This window comes from Grammomys surdaster, unplaced genomic scaffold (assembly GCF_004785775.1).
Source record: "Grammomys surdaster isolate TR1022 unplaced genomic scaffold, NIH_TR_1.0 279, whole genome shotgun sequence".
Taxonomy (NCBI): domain Eukaryota; kingdom Metazoa; phylum Chordata; class Mammalia; order Rodentia; family Muridae; genus Grammomys; species Grammomys surdaster.
The window spans coordinates 12,456,410-12,484,216 of record NW_021604720.1 but is presented as its reverse complement, the minus strand read 5'-3'; the positions used below and the strand labels follow the sequence as shown (position 1 = coordinate 12,484,216).

At 48.3% G+C, this 27,807-nt stretch overlaps 2 protein-coding genes across 5 annotated transcripts in view; both read right to left on the bottom strand.

The window, feature by feature from the left end:
* Positions 1–7,678, bottom strand: part of Rin3 (Ras and Rab interactor 3) — a 106,551-nt gene extending 98,873 nt beyond the window's left edge. The window contains exon 1 of one of the 2 annotated variants that reach the window (XM_028777333.1): positions 7,608–7,678. In XM_028777333.1, the coding sequence (XP_028633166.1) occupies positions 7,608–7,648 (41 nt within the window). In that variant the 5' untranslated portion in view covers positions 7,649–7,678. Of the gene's footprint in view, positions 1–6,202; positions 6,226–7,607 lie in introns of those variants that run through there. The other variant, XM_028777335.1, reaches the window with a different exon arrangement.
* Positions 7,679–24,230: 16,552 nt separating this feature from the next.
* The window catches only part of Slc24a4 (solute carrier family 24 member 4), a 144,343-nt gene continuing 140,766 nt past the window's right edge, over positions 24,231–27,807 (bottom strand). For all 3 annotated transcript variants that reach the window (XM_028777289.1, XM_028777290.1, XM_028777291.1), the window contains 3 exons: positions 26,816–26,928; positions 26,330–26,395; positions 24,231–25,017 (listed from right to left, as the gene is read on the bottom strand). In XM_028777289.1, the coding sequence (XP_028633122.1) occupies positions 24,865–25,017; positions 26,330–26,395; positions 26,816–26,928 (332 nt within the window). In that variant the 3' untranslated portion in view covers positions 24,231–24,864. The remainder of the gene's footprint in view (positions 25,018–26,329; positions 26,396–26,815; positions 26,929–27,807) is intronic.

The following is a 27,807-nucleotide window of genomic DNA, read 5'->3' as shown; positions in this document are numbered from 1 at the left end:
TGGGTGGATGGATGGATGGGCAGATGAACTGATAAATGGGTGGATAGATGGGTGAAGAGAAAAATAGATGGATGAATGGACAGACAAATGAATGTAGAGATGAATGGACGGATGGATGAGTGAGTGAATGGGCAGATAAACTAATAAATGGATGGATGGGTAAAGAGATGAATGGATGGATGAATGGACAGACAGATGAATGGCTGTAGAGAGGGTATATAGATGGGCTGGACTTCTGGCTTGAAGCTGTATGAATGAACAAGTGGAGGGCAGACAGGTGGCAAGTAGCTGGCTGGTGGTAGGAGGATGATGGGTGGATGATGGATAGACTGACAGATGGTAGACAGATGGACAGCTGGCTGGATGGCTGCATGGGTTAGCAGATGGATGAGTGGGCAGGTAGCAGGTGGCTGGCTGGCTGTAGGGGAATGGGCTGATGAGTGAACGGGAAGGTATTTACTGACTGGAGAACGCCAAGATATGCTTTAGAAGGAGGCTGTACCCAGCATGTCGAGCAGGAAGATAACGTATAACTGACAGTGTCATCAAAAGCCATCCTTAGCTACCCTTCTTTAAGCTTAACATCCTAGACACATCCACACGGCCAGCCTCTGACACTGGCCGAGAGGGAGGAAACCAGACAGTGTGGGAAAAGATCTGGGTAAATCCTGTCTTGACAGCTGACCCATTAGCCAGAGACCAGCACACTGAATACAGCCAGGCTTACTCTGAGCCTCAGGAGCCTATGGAGAAGGGTTTCTCAATGCCTGTTGTCCCTCCCCTTCTGGGCCAGCCCATTCCACTTCCCTAGTAGGCCTTTCAGAAAGTAGATTCCTCCCATAGGCTCTAGCATCCCCACCGGGCCCCACTCACAAGTGTACACAACTGAGGTCTCATCTCTTACTAGGGAATAACAAGGTCTTGTCTTGTTTGAAGATCCCGGAATCATTAATATCAAGAAGCCAGCTTCCTTGTGGGGAACTGTTCAATAGGACAGCCCCTCTAAGACCCTACATCTCCCCACCCTTCCCTCTGTCTTGTGGATTCTTTCCTTCCCAGACCTGAACTGGAGGTCTCTCAGTCCGTCTTGACTAGGAAGATGCAGCCTTGCCCCGGAGCCTGGAGCCAACGCTTTATAGGATGTGGCCTGAGCTCACTGTAGCTACCTCAGGTACAGACAAGCCCTGACCACAACCACTCCAGAGAAAGGCCACTCGGTCTGAAAGGAACTAAGATTGTGTCTCAGGATGGCACAGTCTTTTAAATGTACTGAGTTGGAGAGACAGCACGAGGGGCTCTGTGACCACTGGCATTGTTCCTGCTTTGGTGTAGCCCTTGACAGCCTTGATCCAGGAGAGAGGAGGGGAGAGGCATTACACCTGAAGTGGAAACCAAGGTACTTCCAGATTCTTCTGTGAAAAGCTAAGGCGGACAGAGTCCAGAAAGGCCTTCCTTCTGCATTGTTGCTATCTGAGGAATGATTATTCTGGCCCGTCCAACCATCTCTCTCTTCTTCAAGGGCACTCTCACACGCTGAATGGAGATGGAGGACACAGAGTCACTTCCTGGCTTCCTATACAGGGGCTAACTGACATGAAGAAGGCCTGGGCATGTGGTGAAGAGGCCTCACACTGTCAGGGAGCCAGAGAACCCTTCCCAGGCATGGCCTCCTCAGACCTCCATCTTCCCACCCTGGCAAAGGTTGATGTCACAGGACACATGTAGACAACTGAAGGTTGTTGGGACCTCCTTACTATCTTTACTCATTTGGGAGTCACTCAGACTTGCTTGCTGCTGTCCCTCACCAGAGAAGCCTGTCTAACCCTCTATCAGTCACCAACTCCCACTAGGAAACTTCTGGCCTTATCCATGAGAGCTCTCAAACTCAGCTTTTTTGCAAGACCAGTTCTCTCAGATAAACCCACAGTATGAGAAAGCATTTCCTCCCAGCTGCTTGGACAAAGGGATGACCCAGAAGCCTTCTTTCTTTGTCTGTCTTTGTTTCTTAGGAAAGTAAATAGTATATTCTAGACTATTCTGTGAACTATCTTTCTAACCATTGGCAGAAAGAAGCACTCACTGCCCGCCCTGTGGTGTACCCTAGTTTTATTGCAGGATCCATTCCCACTGGTCCAGCACTGGAGGAAATTACTGGATGTCACTGGGGCAGCAGCTCAGAGGTGAGAGTCAAATTATTTGGGGACTAGAGCCACAGAGAATTGCTTCCTAGGAAACCAGTCCCCAATCTTGAGACAGGACCTCAGGATGCCCTTTAGCTCTACAGATGACCTACTATGTGCCCATACCTAAACAGCCTTTAGATCTAAGAAAAACAGCTTCCCACACACCCACCTGAAACCATCCCCCAACAATAGCACCTTGAAATTCTGAGTTTCTCTGAGTTCAGAGACCTACACTTAGGACCTTGTGAGGCAGCCAGGGACTCCAGCACTTGTACTCCAAGCCTACTCCCATTCTTCAGGCTCAAGAGATGTTCCACTCTGCCTCATCCCTGAGAAGGGCCCATAACATCCTGACAGTTAAGGACCATGGAAGAAAGGGGCTCAGCTGGGTTCCATTCCTGGGTATCCAGGCATCTCTGCCTTGGGGGTCACCATCTGCTACAGAGGGAAGTTACCCCACCCTGTAGTCTAAACTCCCTCGAGGGATCTTTTAAACAGGTGAGCATGCTCTTGAGGTGACAAGAGGCTAGAGGGACCGTGCTGCTCTCCCTGCCTAGCCTGAGAGTCCTCAGAGGAGCTGAAATGACCTTTCTTTTTGGTTACATTGTATCAGAAAAGTCATTAACATTGTGGTTTTGATCCTTAGGTTCAGCCGTGGTGGAGACTTTCATGGTCCAGACCTCCCTCCGGGATACAGTGTAACTTCCTGATTCTAAAAATAAAAGACAGGTTCTGGGCAGTCGGTGCCTAAACTGAAAGACCTAGAACTGGTTGTCAGATCAGCACTAACCCACTGTGCTGGCTAATTTTATGTCGATACAGAGTCCTTTTCAAAGAGGGAACCTCAGTTGAGAAAATGCCTCCACCAGACTGGCCTGTGTTGCATTTTCTTAATTGATGATTAATTTTCTTAATTGATGTTCGAGGGTCCAGTTCACTGTGGGCACTGCCACCCATGATGGTCCTGGGTACTATAAAAAGACAGGCTGAGCAAGTCACGAGGAGGAAGCCAGTTCCTAACCCGACTTTGATAGACTGTGATACAGCAATATGAGATGAAATCCCCCCCCCCCACACACACACACAAGTTGCTTTTGAGCACAGTGTTTTATCTCAGCAACAGGAACCTCAACCACGTCACCTACTAACCGGGAACAGGATGACTCATAAAATCACCTATTCCTAATGAGGAGCTGACAGAGGTCTCAATCAGTGAGCCGCTCGAGAATTTTGGGGGTTCTCCTAGATCTCTTCCCCTACGCTTGGGTTCTTTCTAGGAATATAACTCTCTCAAACTCCAGCAGTGGCCAGACAGCCACCTCCATACTCCTGTATCTTTCCCATCAGTCTCCCCTGGGCCAAAGTCCGACGTCTTTTTCCGAAGTCAGTGGAGAAGCTATAGGCTCCTCCATTCCCGGGGACTGCAGCACTACGCCTTCCCTTCCAGACCTGCTGAGAAGCCCATCTCCAAGCCTTTCCAGGCTCCTCTCTTCCCCAGCTTTCCCTCCCTTCTCTGTGGCTGCCTGCCAGTTCAGCTCATTTGTCATTGTCTAGTGACAAGAACCAAGGGATGATTCACTGGCCATGACAGGTGGAACCTGGGGGAGGGCCTGAGGGAAGAAATGGCAGTCACCCCTGGGACCCTGAAGGCCAGCTCCCACTCCTTCCTCGAACCAGTTGTGGGAGGTGGAGAGGATTGTAAGGGGCCTGCCTCTCATATCATGCCCACTTCTGCTTCCAGCAGAGGCGCTGTATATCGGCTTCCTCACTTGTGATTTCTGGACCCTATTTGTGTTAGAATACAAGTGCCTCATAAGATCTTAAGTTTTCTACACAGACTCCAGGACCCAGGATAGGCAGGCATCAAGAGAAAGGCAAGTCCAGGAGGGGCACAGGGGTCCTGTGCTTAGACTCCTCCATGCCATGCTAACTGCACCCTTCCTCCACATCCCAGGTAAGAAAACCCTTCATTGTCCCATACCAGGGTCTCTGTCAGTCAAGAGAACAACAGACCCTGGAAGCCAAGAAGCCAGAGACAGCAGCGGAGCTGTAGGAGCTGAGGCCCTGATCTATGCGCCTCCTCCTGGAAGACCTCCCAGTCTCAGAGCCTAGAGAGACTAAGGCCACCTCTGCAGAGCCTGTATTATGTCAGATCAGGGGCTCAGGAGACCCAAGTCCACTTTCTTCTCTCAAGATTTCTGTTGCCTCATGGTTACATCGAACACAGACTGGGTCAGGCACATTTATTCCAGGAGTGGAATCCTTTTACAAATACAATCTGAAGTAAGCCCTCAATGTAGCAAACCTGGGAAAATGAACTGGCTGTGCTTGCCAGAGCGTGGAGGTGTTGGTGCCTGCCAGGTCTCCCCTGAGGCTTCGAAACTTCCAGCTCTCACGGGCTGTAAGGGATATCATTACTCACTCTCCCAGGACTCTATACAGTTGGGTGTCTGAGCCCGGGGAGTAGCCTTCCACCATCTCAGCCTCTCCTGCAATGTCCCTTTTCCCTCACAGATGAACTCTATTCCTCTAACATTGATCTATCAACAAGGTCTGCCACCCTAACTTCTCTTGTCTCAAGTGTCCATCCTGGCTACGGCTGGCTACCAGGCTACCACAGCCCCCCTTCCGCTCAGGCTGCTGTCTGTCCACCTACGGTCTGTCACCCTCTATGAAAACCTCTGCGGGGCCCTAAGCACTCACCAAAGACCTCCCAACCCCTGCAAGCCCTCGCTTTCTGTAGCACTGGCTCCTGCTAACCACACGGCCCCACTCCTTAGAATGTTCTAGATTTTCTTACCCTCTCCTGAATGTCCTCTCCTCCCAGTGACCTCTTCTGAGCACATACCTAGAATGCTCGGAGGGTTCCTCATGCCTCTTGCCCAATTTATGTCCCCTGAGAACCCCAGCCAGTGGGCAGAGAATGCTTTAGGAGTTATCAACAGTCTTGAATGGATGGTCGAGCCTAGCATGGTAGGTGGAAAGACATGGCTGCACCCAGTGTAGCTGGTGACCCATGTGCATCTCCTCTGTTCCCAGCCAGCTGTTTAAACAAGAAGCAGAATTTGCATTCTAGGACTCAGAACTCAAGGGACACTCTCCTGGCTGCTTGGAGGTAGCAGTCCTCAGCTATCTGAATGTCTCTCACCCTAGAAAGAAGGGGCCTCTGGACCTGTAGGGTGCAAGGATAGACTCAAAAAGCTTTCAGAACCTGTCCTGGTGGCAGCTGGGCCTAGGGGTGACTTGGAGAAAAGGTCCCTGAGTATTTGGATGTAAGGCTCAGGTGCGGGGTGTTGTAAAATCCTTGAAAGGGACCGGTCCCTGAGCAGGCACCAAGGCCAGAAGAAACAGACCCATCAGTTAGAGGCTCACTTCAGCTTCTGTATGCAGAGGGTGCCCACTGACAGTAAGCACGAGGATCCGAGGTAATTCTCCAGAACTCATGCAAAAGCTGGGCAGTGGGGTAGACAGGGCAGAGACAGGTGGAGCCCTGCAGCTTAATGGTCAGGCAGTCTAGCTGAATCAGTGAGGTCCAGGCTCAGTGAGAGGTATGTCTCAAAAAAAAAAAAAACCCAAAACACACACACACACAAATGGAGGCCAAGGGTGGCTGGAAGACATACACAACAGATACACACACACACCCCACAATTCATCCAATCCAATCCCAGTGAGGGAGGGGCTATAGGACTCTGGAGTCTCATATGAGGCAGATCACCCAGTTGGCAAAAGGAAGGGTCCCACCCAACAGATGACAGTGATGCTAATCCTAGCTGCTGAGGATGTCCCCTCCCAGCCAATCTGTGAAGTGCTTTCTACTAATTTAACCCTCAAAAAACAACCTGTGAAGAGTAGGGACTACTGATTATCCTTGTAAGTAAACTGAGGCACAGTGAAATCACTGGCACACATGTGAACAAAGAAAAGCAGGAGGAAACGGGCCAGGCCAGGCCAGGCCATCCTTAGGGAAAATGGGACCAGAACCTGATTCCTCACCCTCCTTTTCTAGCTGGCTTTACCTTCCCATCCAGGGTATAGCAGATACTTGCTCCCAGGAGACCCCTTCTGCATCGGAATTCCCAGTTTCCCAGCAGATGACATTTGTCTCCACAGAGAGCACGTCCAAGGGAAGCATCAACACAGAATTTCCGGGCTGTGGCTGTAGCTGGGATTGGGGGGGGAGGGTAGGAGGAAGGAGGCAGCCAAATCTTCACGACTTAAGCCTCCTCCACTCCCCACAGGACACTCCCAGTCCCTCCTATCCGAATGGGGGCCAATTACATCCTACTGTCCCCAAACCCCAGAGGGCACAAAATGTATACACATTTAGCATTCTGGTTCTAAAGAGTGGAGGCTCAAAGAGATGAGGTCACAAGAATTAAAACAGGCAGCCACGGGAATTCACCCAGGATCAGGCCCGGGACTTTTAAACGGAAATACAAAGTATGGTATTCCAGATTTGCCCATCATCCACCGCACCTCAGAAAGTTCTGGCTTTTGCAGAAATCGCTTACTACTCAGTGCTGCTTCAAACCTGACCCTTCCGGAGCTACTCTCAGGACTGGGCGGGCTGACAGGACATTCCCAGCCGTGTGCAGCTCTGGGCAGTGTCCCAGGTCTTGAGGTGTGTGTGTGTGTGTGGGGGGGATTGTAGGGAAGAGCACAAAAGTAGGAATCCCTTCCGAATGGTTGTCCCCAAGCCATTTGGTTTCACACACTTCATACTGTATCTGCGTCTCGGGATCCCACCAATCATTTACACCCGAGCACCCTAGACCATCCTCACACACCAGGCTCTGCAAAGGTCAGTCCAAGGGTCACTGTCCCCAGCCGATCCAGCAGGGTAGCAGATAGGATCCTGGCGGCGCCTCAATCCAGGCAGAGAGCTGGATGGGCCTGTCTAAAGTTGTAGGTGCTTCTTATCTACTACCCTACTCCCCACCCCGCCACCACCCCTGGCCCCAGGACCTGAGGGAGCAAGCTGGGGTTCAGGCAGAGCAGCGGTGCATCGTGGTGCATGGGGCTGGCTGGACTAGGGCAGCGAGTGCTTGCATCCAAAGTTCAGCCCAGGCTGGAGCCATGTCTACACAGACACCCCGGGCTCAAACATTACTCTTACCAAACCCGCCCAGCCTCACAGCGTGCGCTCCTTTTCCAGTTAACTAAGTCCGGGTTTGAAAGTTTGGCCAAGTGCGGCAGTCAGCAAGGCCGCCCCCTTTCCTTGCAGAACCCAGGTCCGGCCTTGGTCCTTGTTAGGGGATCGCGCACGCGGTGGGTGCGGGGATGTCCATTTCAGCATGACATCCACGAAGTCCGGTAGCCCAGAGCCCTATCCGGAGCACCCAGGACTCTCGGAGATCAAGCTGAGCAAAAGGGACAGGACGCGGGCCACCTGGGGAGCGTTGGGCACGGGTTGCCACTTACCCGGCAGGGTGGGCGCTCGCGGGCGCCTCGGCGCGTCGCATCGTGGGGCCGGCGATGGGGGACGCGGCGACCTCCGCGTGGCGCTGCCGCTGTCCCTCGCCGAGGGCCGGGCCGGGCGCCGCCGCCAGCCGCGCGCCCAGTGGGGAAGCGCGGGGCCGCTGCCTTCCACTTCCTGGATCGCAGCGCGCGGGGCTCGCAGGAAGAGGCCGGCCCTGGTGGTCAAGGGTTTTTTGTCAAAAGCCATTCGGCTGCGGCTGCTCGCAACAGGGAGCCCCCTGGGGCGCGCGGAAGCCGGGCCGCGCCCCTGGGGCCGGGCCTGGCGGCGGGCGGTGCTGGGATCGAGGACGGCACGACTGTGGCCGCCAGGAGCCTGCGAGGGAAACTCACAGGAAAGTCTCCAAGTTGGCACCGGGCAGCGTGCCACTCAAAGCCGGCAGGTGACAAAGCCCAGAGCCCGAATGGGACCTCCTCCACCCCAGGGGGAGCCACGACCCACTCCCACCCCAGCTCCCAAGGCGGGACACCTCCTCCACGTCCCCGACAGGTGGCCGTGCTGTCTCTCCTTGATGCCCCCTCTGTTGATAAGCTATTTAACAAGGCAGATAACGTCCATCAAGCCTGACATCTAAGGCACCTGTGCTAGGTACCGCACCCACACAGAGGCTAAAGAGAAAACTTGTCGGTTTATACAACAACCGCGAGGCGTGAGGCCTCTTCTTTAAGCACTAGACACTCAAAAATGTCTCCCGAGCCAGCTAAGCCCGTGAGACCTGCTAATAGCAGACCTCAAGATACCACCTTATCTAATTCATTCTCAGCCCGGGCGTTATTTAGACAACTGGGGACAGATGAAATGTTCTGTGCTTGGGACTGTCTGTCTTGTGCCTTATAAGAGTAACCCAACTTTCATCCACATCCTTGGCCTCCTACCCACTATTCCACACTGGTGCTAGAGTGTCCTCACGCCTCTCACAATCACTTCTCTCTTGGCATCTTCTCCTCCCAATCAGCCTGTGGAAATGAGAAGAGGAGCATAGTTAACAGTCTCCGGGTGGGACCGATAAATGGGGCAGCAGCTTTGGGAAGTAGCCTTGGCAGTTCCTCAGAAGGGGGAATTACACACCCAAAGCGGGTTATTTCAGCTTTCAGTTCCAGGTTACAGTTCATCACTGTGGGGAAGTCAAGGCAGGATATCGAACAGTCAAGAGCAAAAAGAAATGAATGTAGCCATGTTTGCCTGGTTTGTGATCAGCACACTTTCTCTACTCTTACATAGTTCGGGACACCCTGTACAGGGAATGGTGCTGCCCACAGTGGGTTGAGTCTTCCCACATCAATAATTAAGACAGTCCCTTACCAGCATACTCACAGGCCGAACTAATGCAGACAATCCCTTACTGAGAATTTCTTCTCAGTGATTCTAGGTTGTGTCAAGTTGACAAATGAAAGCTATCTATCATAGCGTGTACATGCAAAGGTATCGTGTACCTTGTATCTGACTGCCCATATCAGCCTTAGTCGTGTTATCCAGAGCTGGAGCTAGAACTCAGAGGTAGAATCCTTGCCTGGCATGTGTACGAGAGACCCTACATTCAAGAAAAAAAGAAAGAAAGGAAAGGAAAAAAAAGAAATACAAACTATTTTATAGTAGCCAGTGTGTGGAAGCAATCATATAGGATGTTGGGATCCGACTCCTAGCGGAAATCGGCTGTTATCTTTGCAGCCATCTCGAGCCATATACCCTGACAAGAGACTTATTTTTCAACAGCCCACAACAGCTGAGCACACGCTGATAAACATCTTGTTTTTCTCACATATCTTGTTTTCTTGTTTACTGCCCCCAGCTGCAAGGCACACGTGGTAAAGTGTCTTCAGCTGCATTTTCCTGCTTGTGCTTATATATACCCATGATTTCCTTTCAATAAGGGGGGGGGACTTGAACAGACTCTCTGTTTTGTCTCCATTCTTTGTGTCTGTTGCCCCTCCATCCCCACTCTCTCTCTTGCTAGACTCTGTTGACTGACCCTAGGACTGGAGCACTTGGCCCCCAAACGTGGGGCAGCACGGACGGGAACAATAGGATATGATAAGGGATACTCGATCAGGGAATATTATTGAACCACAGAATGAATGGAACCCCAATAACCTGGTGCTTCTGTACAGATGAATCTTGAAAACATGCTAAATGACAGAAGCCCTAAACGCACATTCCATTTGCATGAAGTGTTCAGAGTAGGCAATTTCACAGAGACAGAAAGTAAACTGGTGTTCGCTAGAAGTGTGTGTGTGTGTGTGTGAGGGGGTGGGGAGTGAGGAGTAACTAGCAATGGCTGTGGGGTTTCTTTGGGGGTGATGAAAATGTTTTTAAATTGACTGTGGTAGTCATTGCACAACTTTGTGGCTATACTGAAAACCATCAAATTATACACTTTAAGTTGGTGAATTGCATCCCAATCAAACTAGTTTTTCGTTTTGGAAGGCACAAAAAATGTGGTCACCAGGGAGCAACCTTAGCCACTCTGACTTATACAGCTCCCCCACCATGCACTCAGATTGTTGCCAGCCACCCTCTCAGGGCACCACCAGGCCCTACAGGCGTTTCTTCTCCAAGGCTAGCTCTTCCCTCAGCCACAGGGAGCCTTTCTACCATCTCCATCAACAGTCCTGTAGTTTCCTGCTTGAAACCTGGGCACAGAAGGCAGCCACATGTTCAAATCCAGCCCCGGAACTCTGGGCAGCAGCTGGTACAGCTTTCTCAGAGACTTCATTGCTCATCTGTAATAGAGTCAACACAGATGAGGGAAGGAAGAGAACACTCCTGCAGGGAGGAATCTTTGGCTGTGGTTCCTCCAATAAGCCCGAGAGCCACTCCTAGGTGTCCTTGGATCTAGGTCAGTGGACCATCCTGCTACTCGCATCTAGCCAGCTCTTCAGGCTGACACGAGTAACCCTACACTCTCAGACCCCATAGGTTTCCTTCCAGGGCACGGCTCTGACACTAGACAAACCCCTAATATCTTGAGTTCCACAGAACAGTCCCAGGCCTTTCTCTTGTCCCAACAGAGGCCTCCTGAAGGCTAGCAATCCACTTGCTCTGTAAAGCCACAATTCCTTAGGTATGCACCATGGAGATACTCTTGATGATCACTGACTCAGGGTGGGGCAGCCAAGATTCCAGAAGGCTGAGTGGACACTGTTAGTGATGAGTACAGTCCGCTTGTCTGGACCCTCTTCCGTTTCCACTCCCAACAACCCCTCCCCCCACTCTCTCTTGTCTTGCATCTCAGCACACTGAAGAGCCTTGTGAGAACCTGCCATGGTTCACACCTGTAAGCTTGATCTGCATCTCTGGGTCCTCCTAGAGTAGTGCTCACCTCCCTGGATTCTTCAGCTTTCTCCTCCCTCTATACAAGGTTTCGAATAGCTGAGTCCCCAGCAGGAAAATGGGGGCTTTTGAAGCCGAACTCTAAGTGTCCTGGAGTTTAGGGGGATATTTAATAGAGACAAAGTTTTCATAGCCCAGTTTTGCTTTTCAACACCCTCCCAAACCTTGCTCTGATGGGTTTGGAATAAGATCTTTTAGCAAGCAGTGTATTTTGCTATGCTATGGTAGATAAGAAGAACAAGGACTTCAGGGTTCAAAGCCAGGCTTTGCTACTTTGTGGCTGTGTAACCTTGGACTCGTTACTTTGACTCTCTGTGTCTTACTCTCCTCACCTGCAAGGTGTGTTAACAATCCTGCCTCCCTCATAGGATGTCATGGCGACTAGTAGAAGCTGGGATGCAGCCCATTTGAAGTGGCTATTTGAGCCAGCTGCTGGTCTGAACACCTTTGATCCCAGCACTCGGGAGGCAGAGGCAGAAATAGGGTTTAAGTCTAGCTTGGGCTACAGAGCAAGTTCCAGGACAGCCAGGGCTACACACAGAGAAACCCAGTTTTGAAAAAAACAAAAACTTTCTTTTTAAAAAGGCTACTTGTACTGTAACTAGGTCCTCGAGTTGTCAGTTCTGTCACCGAGGGAACAAATGGCTCTTCTGATTCGACAAAAATGAAAAGGATTTAGGAAATGCACAGGAGCTAAGTGCAGCAGCATACACTTACGATCCCAGCACTCCAGAGGCTGCAGCAGGAAGATAGCAAGTTCAGGCCAGCCTGGGCTATGTGGGGAGACCTTATATCAAAGAAAAGAGAGAAAAGAACAGCAAGGGTGCCACCTCTCCAGACCCATTACCATCCTAAGCCCCAAAGAAGAGGAATGGGTGTTACCAGACCCAGAAACAGACAATCACGCCCTGCAGAGACCACCAGCAGAGGCTCCTGGTGGGCCTAGGGGAACCAACCAGGAAGGAAGCCGCTTCCTTCCTGGCTGGCCTGTTATGACTGTGGTGGCTGAATTGCCAATCTAGCTGGAAGCTGGAGGACTGGGCTAGGCAGTCCACAGGTCAGGGCTGTGGGTCCTTTGGTGTGTGTTGGGGGAGGTCAATCCACCATCTCTCCTGTGCCTGCACCACTATGGCCCAACTCTCCCGCTTTGCCTAGGCAAGGCCAGCTCTTCTTCCTGTGGTAACCAGGAAGGGGCAGGGCCGGCTCTCCTGGGCTTACATCATCAGGGCCAGCTGTGAGCCTTAAGAGTAACGAACACACTGGATATGCCAGTACAGCTGCTGTCAGATAGCTGCCACTCAGGTGCATCTGTTGACGTAGTAAGGGACAGGAATGTCACCAGATGAGCCCTGACTAAACACCTGACTGCAGAAACCATGGAACAAGAGATCAGCAGAAAGCAGCTTTGTGGGTTTCCCTCTTCTCCCCACACCTCCATTTCCCCAGGCTTCGGAGTATGGATTGAAGCGGAAACTTCTGGTTTCTTGGAGACTGTGTGCTTTTCTGGAAGCTGTCTCATGAGAGGATGTTTTGCTGAAGCAGACACGAGAGAGGACCATGGTGTTTGGAAAGAATATGAGTAGAGCGCAAATGATGCTCTTGTATTGGTTCGCCTTGCAACTCTTCGCTGATTATTGCTTAGTTGTGACTTTGTGGAGGGAAACGCACCACAGAACTTCTAGTGGTATTCTGGCTGCTTCTTGCTGCTTCTGTGGTCTAGCACCGATTAAGCAGAGCCTTGTGGTTTCTTCTGGATCCAGCCACTACTACTGATTTGTGTCTGGTGTTTGCTGATTTGACTGGACGGCCACTACTGATTCATGTTTAATGTTTTGAACTGGACTGCTGATATCCTGACAACAAAGATTGGAGGCATCCCCCAAAGAACTACTTCTAAACAGATCTGCATCCCCCTGGTCCTATTAACCATCTTTCTCCCCTACCTTTGGTCAGGGGGCTAGAAGGGAGGTTGAAGTGTTTAAGAACCCTTACTAAAGTAGGTTTTGAGAAAATCCAAGCCTAATGGATACACTGTGCTGCAAAATCAATCACCCCCTGATATATCCATACAGAATCACAATCATCTGTCCTGGTTGAGCAGGGTTTGAGGTCATGTGCCACCAGGCTCTGCGGGGAGAAGAAGCAACTGTCAGTAAGCATGAGAACCTGAAACACACAGCCTTATCTGTGCAGTAGAGTCTGCACACACTGAGGGCTGCGTCTTCAGTCACCTTGTTTCCCAGGCAGTAGCTGAATGATACCAGGCTACGGTGTCCTCTGCATGCACAGCCAGAGAGGAATCTGCTCCCAGGCAGGCACGTTGGCAGGATCGAGTCCCTTAAGGGCTTTGGGCTGAGGGCCTCAGTCACCTCCCTCGCTCTTCATACTCCTCAATATGTTCAGACTGAGATGGTCACCAAGAGAGGGCTCTTGCATCAAAGCTGGGAAGTCCAGTCTTACACAACCTAATTACAGAGATGACATCTTACTTTGTGTTGCCAGAAGCAAATCAGGTCACTGAAGGGAATGGGGATAGCAGGCATGGGACAGCACCATCTTGGAAGTTGCCTTCTATGGCTGAATCCATATGTGAAGGAATCAGGGGGTTGGGTGTTGCCATCAGCTACTGATACTTGGTCCCTCTCCCTGCTCTGTCCTTGGCATTGACCTCTCTAAGAGTAGCTCTCCTATGGCTCCAAGGTGACTCCTGAGACCTACCAGGATCATGTGGTCTGTCTGTCTATCTGTCCTGCAGGAAAGGAAAAGCCTTCCTCCTATAATGAACTAAAATTCCGTGTACGATTAGGTAGAGGTCACATGACTGCCCTGTGGCTAGGAGAAGGGCAGCCTCTGATAGCTCATAGTAATAAGAACCTACACTAGGTCCGAGGTGTGTGTGTGTGTGTGTGTGCGTGTGTGTGTGTCTTTTTCCTCAATCGCATTGGCAGGAGATGAAACCTGATCAAGAAGACACTGACATTAGCCTAGAACTATGCACACCCATCATCATCTTCTGCATCTGTGTCACAGCCTGTGTTCACACCTGAGGCTGCTCAGATAACTGTCCAGTATCTTGCTTATAGCGGTGTTTAAGATGATTTATTCTGTACTTATTTATGTATTTACTTACTTATTTTGTGTGCTTGATACGTATGTGTGAGCGTGGGCAGGCTTGAGCCCGGGTGCAAGTGTGCGGGTCAGAGGACAGTTGTGGGAGTTGGTTCTCTCTCCCTCCCACGTGGGTCCATGGGATCAGACTCAGGCTGTCAAGCTTGGTGGCAGGTCCCTTCACACGGTGAGTCTTCTCACCAGCTCCATGGTGGTGGTTTCTTCAGAGCTAGTCATACATCTAGACTCACCAAACTATATGCTTCAAGTCAGGATTGTTGTGAGCAGATTCGATTTCAAAGAGGCTGATTTTAAAAGTGTCATATTTGGTTATTATGTTGTAAAAAACAAAGAAACAAAGAAACAAACAAAAAAAAAACCCAGAACAATTATTTCTTTCATTCTTCAAAGAACCATTATCTGATAATAGAGCAAAGTCACTTGTGTGACAAGGGGATAACGTTCTAAGGTTCTGATTTATGTTTCTATGATTTCCCTTTGGCAGTAAACGAAAATATGTCCATATATAGCATCTGTGTCATTTATCAGTAGCAAAGGGGTTGTTACAGTCACAAGAAGCTGACAAAAAAAAAAATCAGCAAAAACACCTTGTGGGACTACCTTACAGAGTTTATAAGGAAGAGTGGTGTGTATTTTAGTACCATTAAAAAGCAAAGCCGAGAGTCACCTTTGACAATCAAGTTACTGACAATGTGGTTTAAAAATGTTAAGCACAGAGAATCATTTTTCTGGAAGATCATTTTCTTGCCCCTCCTGTCAATACAGGATACTCACAGAGAAGAAGGAGGAACCTCGACTGACTCAGCCCTGAACACTAGCTGCTGGTTCCAGGCTCAGGCAGGCTCGCTCTTGCCTGCTGGGCCAGCTGGGCCTTCCTCTTGGCAGCCCTGAAAATGAGGGGATGGAAAGAGAATTTGCAACAGTGACCTCTGGGAAGCAGTTACATTTTTGACAAGAAGCCAATGGTTACATATTAAGCCACTCAGCATCTCCAAACTGCCTCACTGGCCCGAAGGCAAGCCAGGCGGTCAGGTCATGCTCATCCCTGGAGAGCAGAGTTCCCACTGTGAGCTGGGCACTGCGGTCCTACTGTGTGCCCAGGGTGAGGAAAGGGAGTCAGGAGAGAAAGATGGAAAATTCTGGCGACATGGAAAGGGAAAGTAACTTGGCTGAAGTCTGACTGAAGCCTCTTGCCAGCTGAGAATCAAAATGTCAACATGATTAACTTTCCTTAAGGCTATTTTTTCCCTTCCCATCTGTAAATCTGCAATTTTCTAGGAATATCCCCAGTTTATAGTAAAAGGGTGCAGTCTAAGCTCCTTTGTAAGCCTAATGGCTCCTGGTTTTACCTTATCAGATTCTAGTCTCATCTGTAGCACCTCAGGAGCCACCTTATAACTTGACCAAAATAAATAAGTAAATACATAAATATAAATAATGGAGGGTTCCTTAAAAACTGTTTAAGCAACGACCTTCCAAGTGTCTAAAATCCTGTACATAGTCACCACTGGGACTTCCAGAGGCCACCCTTATTTGAGAAACCACATCTGTGCTCTTGTTTGTACCCTGATCTTTCTGTGTTTTTTTTTTTTTTTTATGTTTTTAATAAAGTTCAACTTTACTTAATACCAGCTCATTCTAACATTTTTTTCTGTGAGGAAGTCAAGGAACCCTCTTTACCCGAGTGGCAGTCCCTAAAGGAGTCCCTAAAGTCTGCAAAAGCTGACCTGGGCAGTGTCTACACAGTTCTGGGCTGTGTCATTAATGCTGGTACAGGACAGGACACATGGGACAAGGTTCCTTTCTCCTCTCTTAGACCTTGTGTAGGCAATCTTTAGCTCTTTCTCATGTATTCACATATTTCTGGGTTAGGAGCTCAGGAATACATGATGGAAACATTGTATATATAGTTAGAATATATATTGTGTATATAATTAATTAGTTAACACTGACAGATAAAAAAATTACCTCCAAACATATCAGCTAAAATAATTAATATTTTCCCACCAATAAATATATATTTTATGGAACAAGATCAATCTATGTCTTTACTTTTTTGAGTCAGGGTGTTGGTATGGTGCCCAGTTTGGCCTTAAGTTTGAGGTCTTGTTCCTCCAGCTAGCCAAGCGCTATAAGATATGAGGCATCAGCTCTTGCTGGGCTAAAAATTTGAGAGCAGCTCAACTGGTTGGTTTTGACTCGAGGTTGCTGCTGAGGTTGTGGTCCAAATGAAGTCAGGCAGCCATTTTGGACTGTGAGGGAGCCAGAGCAGCCTAGAAGGGTGCCGGGAGCTGGCATCACGGAGTGTAAAGAACTTCCTTATCTTCAGGAACAAGAAGCACAATCTCACCCTGGTTCAGTCACGGGGGGGGGGGGGGGTTGGGGTAGGGTGGGGTGTGTCCCAGAGTAGGCTTTTTGTTTGTTTGTTGAGGCATGATCTCCCTTTCCCCCCATGCTGACCTGGAACTCACAATCCCCCTACCTTGGCCTCCCTACAAGCCCTGAGATTATAGGCGGGTGGCTTAGAGTAGGATTTCACATGAAGGAAATAATGAAAGGCCATCTTCAGGAGACGAGCTAGCATACGGAAAGACCTAGAACCAGGACTTTATCTCCATCTTTAGTTAACGATGAGAGAAAAACAAGTTACAGCTTGCAAAAGCTTGAGTACCCATGGTGGAAACTTCTGGAATTACTAGTCTCTCTTACAGTCTTTCCCCCAGAGGCCAGGACAGGCGGACAGGGAGCCTAGTGTATTAGCAGAATTGGCTGCTCCCGAACTGCTTGGGGGAGGTAGTGATTGTTTCTTTCTCACTCTTTGGAATTGATTAGTGGTCATCTCACTTCTCCCTTGGGAGAAAATATATATCCTTTCTCTATGAGTCACTCTGGTGTCCTGGGACTCTCCTGTGAAACTGTGACTGACAGCACCCTGGACAGGATGAAGGCTCATCTTGTCTCCGCTGGTGGGTCATCAGGCCATGGTCCCAGCCCATACTTCTGCTTTATCTCGGTTGAGGCCCCTGGGATTTCAGGAAAGGACATTCTCAAATGGGGACTCACCTGGGGTGCTGTTAAGGATGCCTGAGTGCTAGGGGACAGCAACTCTTTCTGCTTCCAATGACAGGGTTCCCGGCTCAGCTCTTTTTTTCCCCACAGTGTAGCCTTGGGCAAATTCCTTAAACTCACTGGGCCAATGTCTCCTGAGAGGTGGGTATGGAGGTACCCATCCCCGAAACTTGTAGCAGTCTGTAGGAGGTGGTTAACTGCCCGCCAAGTAACAGCGCCGTAAGAAACAGTTCCTCTTCATTCACTTTATTTTTTTGTTAATTTTTTTTAGTTATGTATATGAGTGTTTTTGCTTGCTTGTATGTCTTCCTCTTCATTCACTTTCTTATTTTTTTGTTAATTTTTTTTTTAGTTATGTGTATGAGTGTTTTTGCTTGCATGTATGTCTGTGTACAACATGCTTGCCTGGGGAACTCAGAGGTTATGAAGGGGCATCACAGCCAATGAACTGGAGTCACAGATGATTATTAACGTCCACATCCATGCGGGGAACCGAACCCAGGCCCTCTACAAGAGCAGCAACTGCTGAGTCTCTTTGGCCTGTCTTATTTAGTTAGCACACAGAGTAACAGGTCCCATTATGGAATTTTCATATATATTTTATTTAAGATAACCCTTCCCTACTCCTCCTCTCCTCTCCCCCATTTTACACTTTCACCCCCGGAATTCCCCTTTCCACAGGTGCTCTATTACCCTCCCCCATCTCCTCAACCCCCCTTCCCCCTCTCAGAGGCCCCTTTCTAGTTTCCAGGCCCCTACATATACTCATCCCACATAAATACAATATACAGAAAAATCAGAAGCTGAGGTGGTCCATGCTTTTAATCCTAGCACTTGAGAAGAAGAGGCAGACAGATCTATTTGAGTTCAAGGCCAGCCTGGTCTACATAGGGAGTTCCAGGACAACCAGAATCACGAAGAGACCCTGTGTCAAAAAATAAATAAATAAAAATAAAAATAAATGAGAAGCAGTGTGAGAGAGAACATACAATGTTTCTCTTTTTTAATCTTTGTAATTTCATGTAATACTATACAGTTCTACCCATTTTCCTGAAAAATTTGTATCTTAATATTCTTGTGCTTGAAACTCTATATATGCCATTTTCTTTATCCATTCATTTTTTTTTTTGATGAACATATAGGCTGATTCCATTTGTTGCTGTTGTGAATAATAGCAACAACAAACACATCTATGTAAGTACCTCTGCGGGGCCAGCGTGATGGTTCAGCATGTCAAAGTACTCGCTGCCAAGACTGGTAACTTGAGTTCCATCCTTGGGGTCCACATGGTGGAAGGAACTAACTGACTCCCACAAGTTGTCTTCTTATCCACACATGGGCATGTGTGTGTGGTGTGGTGTGGTGTGGTGTGTGGTGTGTCCCCTCCCCTAGTGTTTTAAAAAGTCATTGTGGTTAAAAAGTCATTGTGGTGTGTCCCCTCCCCCAGTATTTTAAAAAGTCTTTCTGTGGTATGACATATAGCTCAGTCATAGAACAGTGCTGTTTTCAGGGAGAGATACTGTCTCAAAAGACAATAGGAGATGGTACCCGATGTCAATGTCATCTCCAACTGCACACGTGAACAACCAAATGTGTCCATGCACATGCGCAACACACACACACACACAAATATCAAGATCGTAATGACTAAGCTGAAACCCTTTAAAGTGTGTGTCACACAGTGAGATGGGACAGCTCCCATGAGGAGAGGGTGGGGCCGTCAGGACTCATCTCAGTGAAACTTGATGAATCGGCATAAGATTAAATTCAACTTTGTTTACTCATCTCCAACCTTTGTAATTGAAAGCTCCAACTTGTCTTCCTCTTTCTGAAGTTTATTTGTGTCTTAACAGGCAAATAGAAATGGTTTCCAATGGCTATTATTCTAGCGTAATTCTTTCAAAAAAAATCACGTCCATATCTCTGAAAATGTGGATGGAAATCTCTATCGGTGATCAGTGCTTGTTTACTGTGTTGGCAGTGTGCACGGTTTTCATATATTGCGTCACAACACCAACTGCTAGGTTTCTTATAAAGGTTTAGTTTCGTATATTACTCTAGAGTGCTTTTCTGCATAACAGAAGTTAACTCATGCCAGTGTTTAGGAACCAATAATATCAATTCATTCAAGTTTTATGACAGTTTTATTAAACTAAGAATCTCATATCACAGAGCATTCACAGTGCAGGAGGTCACAGTTATTGAAAAAATAAATAGCGGCATAAATATATTTATTATTTACAGCTTTCCAACCCCTTGCTCCTGCTCTGCCTGTTAGAGAGAATGAACAAAGATAGTGGCGGCGCTCAGCCCAGTGTGCTACAGATGTCCTGTGGGCACTGGGTAGTGTCTGGATGGCCTCAGAAGTTCTTGGTTTGGAGTGTTTTTAAGGAGGCTCTTTCAAGATTCAAGACTCCTCTGTTTCCATCTGCCTGCGACTTGGCAAATCAAGGCTGTGTTGAGCAAAGGTCCAACCCCCCTGAGGAAATTGTGCCCAGGCCTGGCCCTTGGCATCTTGGATGTCCCCGGTCTCCTCGGCCCTAGCTTGCCTTGGCAGCCCTACCTTGCCCCTGGATCTGGTGCAGCTGTGTAATCAAAGCTGCCTTTGTGTCAGAAATCAAGAAGGACTTTGGAGACACGGGGGAGGATACCCTGCCAGGACTGAGTGCTCTGAATGGCATATCCAGCCTCATAGACTAGCAGCCAACCCTCCACAGACTGGAGATCCCCAAGAGTCAGCCACAGTGGCTTAGCCACAGTTCTACCTGCTGGGGGCCCCCAAGTAAACCTGCAGGTCAGGTGGAAAAAGGCAGAGCACAGTCCCAGGGTCCACAGCTCAGAGGGTAGCAGCTCAAGGTGAGGCTGGACACCTGCAGCCAGAACCTACCCACAGAACACGTCACTCAAGGAACAGAGTGAACTCGTCTCAGTCATGTTCAGGAGGAGCAAAGGCCTCCTGTTGGGAGAGGTCTGTGTTTCCTCTAGAGTGAACCTCAAAACTTCCCTGTTGGGAATTCTAGAGTGATGAGGGGTGAATATTGTCTTGGACCCTTCCTTAGTAGACAAAAGTCGATTTCGCCAAACCAAAGGTCACGTGGTCACTTCTATTAATAGCTAACAGCAGCAACGACAAACTTGTTTCCTAAGGGTGGAGTAGGGAAGGCCCATATTCTCTCCAGGATTAGGGATTTTCTGGAATTCATGGCCACTGCTTGACTTATGGCAGTCCCTCGGAAAGAGATATGGGTCCTGCTGGCCTCTATCCTGTGGCTTTAACAAGGAGTAGACAGCCCCAGCCCTGTAAATGTAAAAGATAGAAAAGCACACAGCCGCAGCCTTGACCTTCTCAGAAACCGACTGTTTTAACTCTTAGATGCCTCCCAGAGTCCCCAGGACTATACCAGGGCAGACTAGACAAGACTTGACTTCAGCCATTGCCCAGGGGAGTGGGAGGAAGTTAGACAACTTGGTCACACTGGATAGGAAACCGCACGGTAGATTAGAAACACAGGGTTAAAGCAGAGCCCGACTCCCTAGCAGTGCATGTGTGGGTGTGTGGGTGTGTGACGGTATCTGAGGATTTAGCCTAGGTGCATGAGAACTGGAATGCAAAGATAGGTTGAGAAGCTATGATGCTTAAGCCCTCCACGGGGTAACCAAAGCTCCTAGACCACTCAACTGGCTTCCCTAAAATGATAACCCCTCCTGGGTAACAGAGGAGAAAAGTGTCCCTTTCCCCAACTGCAAGAAGGCATGCATTTGATGAAGGGACGTCTTCCCAAATCAGACATGAAGCAAATCACAAAGGCAGCACCCACCAGGTTTAGGCTGCTTTTATCAAAAAGTAACCATTGGGAGTGTCTAACACATGGACCCATACCAAATGGTAAAGGTAAACTTACTTGAAACAGTATGAGATTTTGGGGGTGAGATACATATATATATATATATAAATTTATTTTTGGTAACATGAGTGCCTGGTTCATGTATGTGAACTTTGTAGATGGTATGGCTCAGAGAAGCCAAACACTGGGACACCCCTGCCCTGTGGGTAGAGCCCATGAAAGCCTCTCTCTTGGGCCCATATAACTGACAGTGGGAGAGTTGCCCAGAAAACAGGAGAAATGCCTTTTCTAGACTTTGAGAAAGCTTAGTGGGGAATGACCATTGATGGGCTCATGGGGGTGCCAAGCTGCAGGGACTGGAGAATCAAGGTGAAGTGTTCATACCTGGAGAAAGCAGGTGCCTTCTGACTGAGTCTACATGGGGAGAGAGCTGGGCTCAGGGAGGCAGGCTCTTAGGTAGTCAGCTGGTAGCAATTAGGTCTTATTGTCACTCCAGTTAACCAGAGAGCATTTTTGAAACTTTCTATAAGTTTCTATGGACACACCATGGCATCCAAGCCATCCCTAGGAGTCCTGGATACATCTGCTCACTGCCTCCAGAGAAGGACGACTCCTGTGGAGATTGTGTTGGGAGACATCAGAGCGCCTCTGGCATGAATTTAAAACCTGGCTGATGGATATAATATTCTGGCGACTTTAACTCTAAGCAGCAAATTCTTTGTCCCTTAAACATCTACCAAGAGCACAGCCATCTTTCCCATGCAACTTACAAAGGTAAATTACAAGGGAGGGTAAGGCAGGTGGGAGAGAGAGAGGACCAAACTTCCCCCAGGGGCCCAGGCAGGGTGGGGATAGTGTGTAGGTGGGCATCAGTGGCTTGGTGGGTTGAACAGTGTCAGCTATTCACTGCCAAGGTGGACTAGGAGGCCATTGATCTAATACAGGACAAGAGCAGCCCAGTTTCACACCCAGGGAGCAGGGAGGCCACAGAGAACAGCCTCCAGTGCTGTGCTGGACTTCTCTCCTGCTTTTCCCTAGGAGGAATGATCTTATGCTCACTTTTTCTGTCTATAGGCTGCCCCCCCCACCTCAGTTCTACAAAGGATCTAGAGAGGAGAGACCAGGAGAGAGGCAGACACTTTCCATTTGAACATGGCATTTACTCTTATTTTCTGCCTCTGAAGAGAAAAGCTAAGTTTATTTTTTAATTGTTTTTTTTTTTCTTTTTGTAGCAGAAGTAATTACACCATGCTAATTTAGCTTTGGGGATAAAACAATGAAAACAATCCTGTATACTAATGGGAGCATGTTTTTCAAAATGAAGGCCTATATTATCAAATGACTCCTTAAACTCATGAGGAAAAATATTTAGTTAAAACCAGAGAAAATTTCACTTTCAACCTGTAATCTCTTAGATATGAGAGATGCCCAGAGCCTTTGAGGATCATTGGCACATTTAAATCCAAAGAAAACTAGCAAGAGGTGTGAGCGTCATACTGAAAACATAATTTTCAGTTTCTAACTGCAGTTGTGAGACACTATATAGCTTCCAGAAGATTCTGAGGGGTAGAGGGAGGCTACGGGGATGTTCTCTGAACGCTACTTCAAGATTCAGAGACTCAGAACATAGTATAGGCCCTCAGACATTTTAGACTGAGCCTTAGCATCTAAAAATTAGTGTTTGGTCCTTTTCAGGAACAAAACAAAACAAAACAAAACGGGGCATTCAACAAGGGCAGGTACTAGAATGTATTTTGAAAAATTTCTGGGTAAATGAAATATTCCATGGGGTTCTGACCCAAGAAGTAAGAGTCACACCCCCAGCTTAGAGCAAATCATGCCACCGTGCCAGGCTGGCCAATCTGGTGCACCAGCTAGAGCAGGAGGGGGGATGGGCACTTTTAGCCTCAGCTCTGGTACATTCTGAAGCTAAACTAGAGTCACTTGATATCAATTGCTGACGAAAAGAGAATCACCCATGCTTACACTACAAAGAAGTTAGGAGGCTCTAAGGGGAGACAGAAGCACTCAGAGCTAGCATGCGTCTGTGAAAGGGTGTGTGTGTGTGTGTGTGTGTGTGTGTGTGTGTGTATGAGCTACTAGGGAGTGGATCAACTCTGAAGCCTCTTGTGCTGACTTTACACTGAGGCACCTTTAGGCTCCTTCCTTCAGCTTATTAGCTATCCTTTTTAAGGGAAATTACATTGCCTTACTCTGAAGACCACCAACCTTATTCAGATAGACGAAAAGCAAAGCCTTGACTTAGTCGAGCTACTAATACTGATGTGAACCGCGAACAGAAGGCTGTCCCCAGAGCGGGGTCTCAATGCAGTTCTGCTAAGGGAACTCACAGAACACAAGCATGAATGCTTTGTCCCTTGAAATCCAGAGAACATTGCTACAGATTCCACCGTGGGCCCAGAAGGACTGGGCTGCTGGATTTACCATAGCCACCAAGATTAAAATCACTAAAAACCCTTCTCTCATTACCCCGGGTTATCTCCATGCCTTCTACTGTGCAAAATATCTCAGTATTCAAAGTGCATCAGATCTGATAGACTTTTGCAATAGAAACATTACAAAAATAAAAACCTCACTATATAAAATTAATTTGTGCTTTCCCATTAGAACCCAGGGATGGTTTATAGTCACGAATCCGTTAAGCAGAGATTTCAGAGCTACAAAGCAGTCAAACATTGTTTCATATTTTCCTATGTTTGGGTCCATCTCCCATCCCTGGCCTTGCTTGTAGCAAATGCTGAAGTTGAAAAGACTTAGCTCTAAAAATCTAAGGTATGTTTTTCATACTTGGCTTCAGCTAACCAGAGAGAGTGATTTGTTGATGCTCTTTTCCTGCCCTTAACCATCACTTCTGCAATTGCTTGGGCATATAAACCATATAAACATAGTGTCTTTCAATAGGGTAGTTTTGTAGCAGATCATTAACAGAGAAGTTACAAACCTGATAGGACAGGGCATGGCATCCTAAGGTCTGAAATGTGTAGCTGTGACTACATTCCCCACTGTGTCTCTGGGTTAGCACCTGTTTCTGGGTGGTCTTCCACCTTTTCTATATTCCAAACCAAATGGTCTCGGAGCCAGCGTGGGATGACGCACAGAGGACTCATTTTTCTCTGAGGGTCACCTTTTTGTTCCCTGTTAATGATGCTTTTGTGTGGAATGATATTCTTCAAGTATGATGATCTATATGTGACGTTTTATTTTTAAGATTTCATTGCTCAGTTTCTGAATGTGTCAATAAAAAGGGTAACAGTGTTCGCTTGCTTTTCTCTCTTCTATTGGGAAATTACGTTTCCACTCTTCCTATTTTTCCTATAACTGCAGTGGTTGAAAGCCCCTACAGGTTGATGCTTTGCCTCTTCCAAGTTTCCAGTGTTCCCAGCAGAGTCATGGTAACATAGTCTGCTTTCTCCAGGTCCAGAGGTGACACTTGCCTCTAGCCCTACTTTGCACTCACCTAGGACACCTCGTGTTCACTGACTGACTCATTTCTGAGGCTGCCCATGTAACAGAAAGACAAACAGCACACAGAAGTCCTTTTGACTAAAGTGTGCAAGAGAGAAGAGACACGATGCATCCCTGCAGCCGGTAGCCAAGAGTCTGTGGGGCTGCTCAAATAATGGCGGAACCCTGTCATGCAGGGACAGATGCCCATCAGTCTGGTCCATGACCAGACAAAGACCATGGTGGCCCTTCCTTACAGCTCATGAAAGAATTGACAGTGGCTGCAGTAGAGACCTGTGTGGAGAAAGAGAGAGGATGCCAGCATCGTGGTGGCCACAGCAGCTTTCTGGGCAATGGTTCAGCTTTAGTCGTCTTCTCTGCACATGGGCAAGTTGACGAAGGTAAAGACATTAAACTCTATCATTATGGAGAAGCACAGGAAGACAGCATAGAGGACCAGCACGTAGATGCCCAGCTTCCGGTCTAGGCGCCATTTGTTGAGGTGGATGCCAAGGACCTGGTAGGAGATAGGGGGAGATCTAGGCTGGGTGGGGCTGAGAGACTCAAAGGACATTTTTACCAAACAATAACAGTGTGGACTCTAGAACTCTTTCTATAAAATGTAGACAAGATTCTGGTCTAATTAAGACTAGACTAGACTCCCATGACATGGTTGAATCTACAGTAGCCACTCTCATGCACTGGCCCTCCTTGAAGAGACAGGTCACCTCCTCGTGGTGCCACATGTTCTTACCATGGCCCTTCTCTAAGGAAATCAGATCTTCCCCTTTGCCTCGGAACTTGGCATCCATAATCTTTCTCTTCAACAGATTTCCCAGGCTCAACTGAGCCATTCTGGGTAAACTTCTGCTTGGAGCCTCACTTTGTTTTACATATGTTGGGAGAACAAGCTACCCCACCCCCACTGCCCTAGCTCTTATCCCTGAATCAACGCTTCCCTGGGCTGGACCACAGCTGCCTCCACAGAACAGAGAGCTCTGTAAAGACAGAACAACCTGGCCTCAAACCCCAATTCTGCTTAATGTCTGAGCCTTGAGTTCTTCTGCAACATGGGACTAATAATACCTTCCTTATCAGGTGAGGATTAAGTAAAACACCATGGTTATAAAATGCATAGCATAGGTCTGTGCATGAGAGCAGGGAGGACTCAATGTCATTACATATCGTCCTGAGGGCTGACAAGTCCCCCATTTGTCAGTTCAGCGGGTGTGAAGAATTTCTCTCTCCCTGGACTAGTCAGAAAGAATTGAAATGCAATTGTGTGACATGACAAACTTAGTGATGTCTTTGGTGTGTGCACACATGTGTGGGTGCATGTGTGCATGTATGCGGGTATGTGTAGGGGCCAGAGGAAAGTCATGGCTGTCATTCCTCACATGTTATTCACCTTGTTTTTGAGAAAGAGTCTCTCACTGAACCTGGAACATTCTAGTTTGGCTAGGATGGATGTCCAGCCCGTAAAGATTTGCCTGTCTCTGCTTTCCCTAAGATGAAATTACAACTGTGCACCACTATGACCCCTTCTTTTGATTACATGGGTTCTGGGACTTGAACTCAGATCCTTGGTCAGGCCTTAACTGACCAAGGTCATTTCCCAGGTCCTCTGGTGACATCTTCCTTACTCAGGATGAAGTACCATGGTGGCTGAAGTTGCTCTTGGCAAAAAAATAAGTTTAGGGGTATCTTTAAGCATGTACATGTCCTAGGCTTGCCCCTCACCCTGGAGGCAAAGCAACAGGGAGACGTGCTCAGCCAGGCTGAGCTGGATGAAATGACACGTGCATGGTTTGGAAAAGGGAAAAACTCACAGTGAGAGCGACAGAGCCCAGCAGCAGCACCACAGAATAGACCAGACCCCGGCTGTTGATCTTCACCTGCAAAGTGAAGCACACGGACCACAAATCTCTGAGTTGGTCAGCCAGTCTGTTCTAAAAGCCCCGCCTTCAGAGTATTTAGTCTCTCCTTAGGGAAACAGGGCTCCTGCTGATGCATGCAGGATGGCCAGAGCCTTATGACAAATGGGGAGCCATGGGTCTGCACTTGGTTCATCAGGAAGTGGCCCGGGATGGGGACAGGTGCCGGTGGGCTTATGCAAGAGGAAGAGACGCTGAGGAGTGTGTAGTAAGCATGAGTTTCCTCTTGCAGACTAGGCTGTTGTAGAAGCCATCGAAGAAAGTGGATACAGAGGACAAAGGGTAGCACATCTCCTCAGAACTCCCGGCTGGAACTGAGAGAGCCTCTTCCCTCCCTCAGAAACATATCTATGCCCTTTTTCTGGATGTGGCAGGACTTACTGTGGATCCATAATTAATAACCATGGTCTGCAGGCCCCACGGGATGCCAAGGCCCACCAGGATGTCAAACACGTTGCTTCCGATGGTGTTAGAGACTGCCATGTCTCCAAGTCCTGGGGGATAAGCAACACATTCCTTCCATCAGGAGTGGGTCTCAGGGAATCCTCATTCCCTCTCTGAACCCCTCTATTGGGGCTGTTCAAAAGAAGGGGGGAGTCCTTCGCAGGCTCTATGCTTGTAAAATTTCTGTGTGGTCTAAGATTCCCTTTTTCTCATGAGACCTAAAGGTTTCTTTTGTGGGTGGGATCTGTATGTAGGTGTCCTGACCCCACACCAGCACTTCAGATGTGGCCTTGTTTAGAGGTGACGGGTTATGATTGACGGCATTAGGCTGAGCCCTGGTCCTAGAGTCCGAGGAAAAGGAGAAATCCAGATCTCGACAGTACACAGGAGAAAACCATGCAAGCACAAAGGTAGCCGTAGAGTTGGGAGTTGGAAAAGGATTCTCCCTCACGGCTGCTCGAAGGCACCAGCACTGCCCACTCCGTGACCTTCATTTTCCAGCCTTCAGGAATGTGAGGTATAAATACTATTTAAGTCCCCCTGCCAACACAGGCTCCTCCGTTATTCTCCCACCAGATTTGATAGCTGCCATTCTCAAAGGCCTACCGCTGGCTCTGCTTCCTTTAGTTCTCTCAGCTTTGCTGGGTTTGGGTGGGACCACCACTCTCATGTGGCAGGTGACCAAGGGCTAACACTTTGCTAGAGGCTCAGCCTCAGGATGCTGATTCTGTGTCATTTCTACAAAGCCATGATACATATTTGTGCCTAGACAGTAGCATCTAGGACTTTATCCGGGTCCACAGAGCATCAAATCTTACGTTCTGGTGGTTTCAGAAAGGTGACCTTTCTCTTTCCAGTCAGAGGCTATTTGTTCATTCTCCCTCTTGCCCTACTGCCGGAGACCCTGTTGATCACACAGCCGAGGTACT